The sequence below is a fragment of the Pteropus medius genome, unplaced genomic scaffold (assembly GCF_902729225.1).
Source record: "Pteropus medius unplaced genomic scaffold, Ma_sr-lr_union100, whole genome shotgun sequence".
NCBI lineage: Eukaryota > Metazoa > Chordata > Mammalia > Chiroptera > Pteropodidae > Pteropus > Pteropus medius.
The window spans coordinates 453,068-457,805 of record NW_024351646.1 but is presented as its reverse complement, the minus strand read 5'-3'; the positions used below and the strand labels follow the sequence as shown (position 1 = coordinate 457,805).

The following is a 4,738-nucleotide window of genomic DNA, read 5'->3' as shown; positions in this document are numbered from 1 at the left end:
GAGAACTGAAGGAACTCGAAAGCAGAACTATGGCCGACCTCCCCAGGGGAGAGGGTATGGGTAAAGGGAACACCTCCCACCTGTCCCCCTCCTCAGAGGAAGCCAGTGGCCTTGGGGTGATTTCAAAAGTTGGGCGGGGATGGCAGAGATAAGCAGTGGGGGTACTGACCCCCCCCATGGAGCAGGGAGGAACTCTGTCTGCAGACCCAACGGAGATGGGGGAGGGGGGAGTCAGGCCGGAAACCATGGGTTTCTGAGAAAGTCAGAAGGCAAGATGCAACAGATAGGGATGAAGTTGGGGAGCACAGGAAGGTGAACCCCAAGATCCGGGGGGTGACTAAGTAGTTCAAGGGACTCTGATTCTGCACCCTAGCCCGCCCTACCCAGACTCCTCTAGAGGGGGAAGGGGAGGGAGGAGGATGGGGCAGCGTTATGGAACATGCATAGAAACCAGACCTATTTGCGCGATATTAGCCGGGGCGAAGAGATAAATAAATATAAGCCGCCAAGATGACCGGCGATGGCGATGATGGATGATGCGGTTATGATGACGATGGATTAACAGAAATGAAAATATGGATATCGCTAAAGAGAGTGACGACATAAATGACGGGATATATTAAAATATATCCGGTGCATATTATCTGACCGGAAGGGCTTTATGGTTGATGAGCGCAATAAAGAGGTAATGTGGATGATGCTAAGAACATCGAAAACCTAAATATGATGAAAACATGACGAAATATTCGCCAGGCCGCATCGATGATGATGAAGCGCCAGCCGAAGATTGCGATGCTTAAACAGTACGACATATTATTAAATACCAAAATGATGATGGCAGAAGGGGAAGGATGAGAAGGGGGTGTGAGAGGGAAGGGAGGAAAGAAATGGGGTAAGAGGAGGAAGAGAATGAGAAAGGAGAGGAGGATAGGAAAGGAAAGGAGGATGGGGAATGAGAGGACAGAGTAGAAAACAGGGAGAAATGAGGGAGGAGTGGGAAGGGAGGAAAGAAGAGGAGAAAGGAACTAGGGAGATGGAAAGAAGAGATATAAAGTTTGGGAGGATGGAGTGGGAGGAAGTAACAAGGAGGGAAGAGGGATAAAGAGGGGAGGGGGAGGATTTGTGTCTGAGGATCCCTCCTGTCCTCACAGGTCAACCCGCAGAGGCCCCATGGAGTTCTCTGGCCTGGGAGCCCTGGGGACCTCTGAGCCCTTGCCCCAGTTTGTGGACCCTGCCCTGGTATCCTCACCGCCAGAGTCAGGGGTCTTCTTCTCCTCTGGGCCAGAGGGCTTGGATGCAGCAGCCTCCTCCACTGCCCAGAACACCACCTCAGCTGCAGCTGCGGCTCTGGCCTACTACAGAGATGCTGAGGCCTACAGACACTCCCCAGGTAACTCCTTTAGGTGGCTATCCTGGCACTGGTTTCATGCTGATGGGTTGCCATGGACACCCTTAGGTAGGGCAGAATCCCACAAGGAGGTCTTGAAAATGGCCAGAAACCTTCACATGGCTGTGTTGATCACTTCCTCTACTTAAGTCCAGACTTGGGAATGCCCATACTCCTCAACCTGCCACATTGGGAAGCAATGTTGGAAGTAGGTGGTAGTGGCCCCAGTTGTCAAGAGACAATCCATGGGGCTCCAAATCCCAACAGTCATCCTCAAAGCCCACTCTGGCAACTACAGTTGCCAGAGTGACCAGTGGGGGTCAGGATTCAGGGGTCATCCAATGGCCAGAGTTGTTCTGGCAACCATAGAAAGGTTGGAAAGTTGGCCACCGTGTTGGGGCTGTTCGACACCATTGCAGCGTGAAAGCAGGATGGCTTTAGACTGCTCTGTCCTCTTCTTTCTTCCTTCCCATTCCTACCCTTACAACAGTCTTTCAGGTGTACCCATTACTCAACTGTATGGACGGGATCCCAGGGGGTTCACCATATGCCAGCTGGGCCTACAGCAAGACCGGGCTCTACCCTTCCTCGACTGTGTGCCCCACCCGTGAGGACTCCTCTCCCCAGGCCCCAGAAGATCCAGATGGGAAAGTCAGCAGCAGCTTCCTGGAGACCTTAAAGACAGAGAGATTGAGTCCGGACCTCTTGACACTGGGACCTGCACTGCCTTCATCAATCCCTGTCCCCAGCAGTGCCTATGGGGGCCCTGACTTTCCCAGTAACTTCTTTTCTCCCACCGGGAGCCCCCTCAATCCAGCGGCCTATTCCTCCCCCAAGCTTCGTGGAACTCTGCCCCTGGCCACCTGTGGTGAGGTTCCCAAAAAGGGACAGGGAGGCTGAGGTGGGGGAGGGGTCCAAGAAAAGTTAGGCTGAGCCTTGGTCCCTCTTCCTCTCTGTCCATCTTACCAGAGGCCAGGGAGTGTGTGAACTGCGGAGCAACAGCCACTCCACTGTGGCGGCGGGACAGGACAGGCCACTATCTGTGCAATGCCTGTGGCCTCTATCACAAGATGAATGGGCAGAACAGGCCCCTCATCCGGCCCAAGAAGCGCTTGGTAAGATCCCAGGCCTGCCTCCCCTTACCCAGGGATCCCTGTCCTCATGCTCTAGAAGAACCCACACCCCGTATCCCTTTCCTATCCACACAGAAACACAGCTTTGCACAGGAGAGCCTATCCTCAACCTACCCTTACAGGCTGCGAGTAGGAACCCCGCCCTCTCCCTGCACAGGAGCTTTCATCCTTGGCTTCACACTGGGATCACCTTGGGGCCCTCCCTTAGATGTGTTGATTTAATTGGTCTGGGGTGCTGCCTGGGCATCAGGATTGTTTTTAACTCCCCAAGTGATTCCGAAGTTGAGAACTACTGATATAGTCCCACATACAATACTGAAAGCCGCTATCCTGGACAAGAGGCCCTGTTCTCACTCTATACAGAACCTACAGTCTGCACCCAGTACAGGAAGCCCTGCCTTTACCCTGACCCTCTTGGGTCCTGAACAGTCCAGTGCACTAATCCTCACATTCTCACTTCCCCTAGATTGTCAGCAAACGGGCAGGTACCCAGTGCACCAACTGCCAGACAACCACCACGACACTGTGGAGGAGAAATGCCAGCGGGGATCCTGTGTGTAATGCTTGCGGCCTCTATTACAAACTGCACCAGGTGCGCCCTGCCCCTCGGAACCCCTTCTCCTCCTTCCCTCTCCCTCTTCCTCCCTTCTCCGTTATTCTCCTCCCTCCTCTTTCCACCTCATCTTTCCCTTCTCCACCCCATCTCCTTCCCCTTCCCCTCCATCAATCAGGTAATCTATGAGCTGCAGTCTTTCCCTATCCTTTCCCCAGCTCAGGGCCTCAAAACTTCATGATTCCTTAGGACAATACCTGTGCCACACCCAGAACCCTAGTCCTTGATCCAATTCCCTATTCTTAAGGAGTGGGGTAGAGGTGTCCCTAGCAGAGACATGGAGGCAAAGATGTGGAATTGGGAAACGTCCACGGCTCCCTTTTGACAGGTGAACCGACCACTGACCATGCGGAAGGATGGTATTCAGACTCGAAACCGCAAGGCATCTGGAAAAGGGAAAAAGAAGCGGGGGTCAAGTCTGGGAGGTACAGGAGCAGCTGAAGGACCACCTGGCGGCTTCATGGTGGTAGCTGGGGGCAGTGGTAGCGGGAATTGTGGGGAGGTGGCCTCAGGCTTGACATTGGGCCCACCCAGTACTGCCCACCTCTACCAAGGCCTGGGCCCCGTAGTACTATCAGGGCCTGTTAGCCACCTTATGCCTTTCCCAGGGCCCCTACTGGGTTCGCCCACAGGCTCCTTCCCCACAGGCCCCATGCCTCCCACTACCACCACCACTGTGGTGGCACCACTTAGCTCATAAGGGCACTGAGCATGGCCTCAGGGCAGGGGTGGGGTCCCACTCCTCCTATAGTCAGCAGTCAGTACAACCCAACCCTCTGGGCCCCAGATATCCCTCGGCCTGGACCTTCAAAGCTTTTGTAAAATAAAACCAACAAAGTCCTAAAATTGGGGGTGAGTCTGTGTGGGACTGAATAAAGAGCCATGGTAGGTAGGGTGTGGAATAGTGTCTGTGATTCTTTGATGACCATGTGAGGCTGTGTGAGATGGCATGTGTGACCCTTCACAATAGTGGGTTATGATGTGCAATTATAACAGTATATGCAAAACTGCATGTGACAGGATCTGAGTTGTATGAGATGGCATGTGTATCCACACAACATGGTAAGAGACAGTGTGAGAGACTGGCTGATTGTGCTGCATGGTGGTGACCGTGGGAGTGAGGCTGCAAGAGATGGCGTGCATGACATCAGGTGACTGTGAGAGGCTGGGCACAGGTGATTGTATGAGGATATGGATGTTTGTGTGCGACATCATGTGCTGAGGAAATGTGTGGGGTTGTGTTCATGTGATTGAGCACAACACAGGATGGTTTTGAGATAGTGACAACGTGTGTACTGGGCACAGAATTTGATCAATAAATATTTTTTAAATGTTAAAGAATGCGTATGACAGTGTGTGGCAACGTAACAGTGTGACTGTGAGGATGTGCATGTCAGGATGTCTTTGTAGGTCTGGAAAGGGCAGTATCTCTGTGCAAGTCTTTGTGTGTGAGCATATCATGTGGCATATGCAATGTCACAGTGTCTCTGAGTGGCTGACAATGTGAGCAGCTCTGTATACTTGTTTGTGGAGTTATCAACATACGTAGTTTCAGGCGGTGTAAGTTAGGGATCCCCTTCCAAGGGACAGAAGACATACTCAGGA

General features: G+C 52.7%; 1 protein-coding gene across 2 annotated transcripts in view; it reads left to right on the top strand.

Moving 5' to 3' along the window:
* Window positions 1–4,238, top strand: part of GATA1 (GATA binding protein 1) — a 7,048-nt gene extending 2,810 nt beyond the window's left edge. The window contains exons 2-6 of one of the 2 annotated variants that reach the window (XM_039843743.1): window positions 1,152–1,390; window positions 1,878–2,255; window positions 2,357–2,502; window positions 2,987–3,112; window positions 3,462–4,238. In XM_039843743.1, the coding sequence (XP_039699677.1) occupies window positions 1,171–1,390; window positions 1,878–2,255; window positions 2,357–2,502; window positions 2,987–3,112; window positions 3,462–3,833 (1,242 nt within the window). In that variant the 5' untranslated portion in view covers window positions 1,152–1,170 and the 3' untranslated portion in view covers window positions 3,834–4,238. Of the gene's footprint in view, window positions 1–953; window positions 1,391–1,877; window positions 2,256–2,356; window positions 2,503–2,986; window positions 3,113–3,461 lie in introns of those variants that run through there. The other variant, XM_039843744.1, reaches the window with a different exon arrangement.
* Window positions 4,239–4,738: the final 500 nt, after the last annotated feature.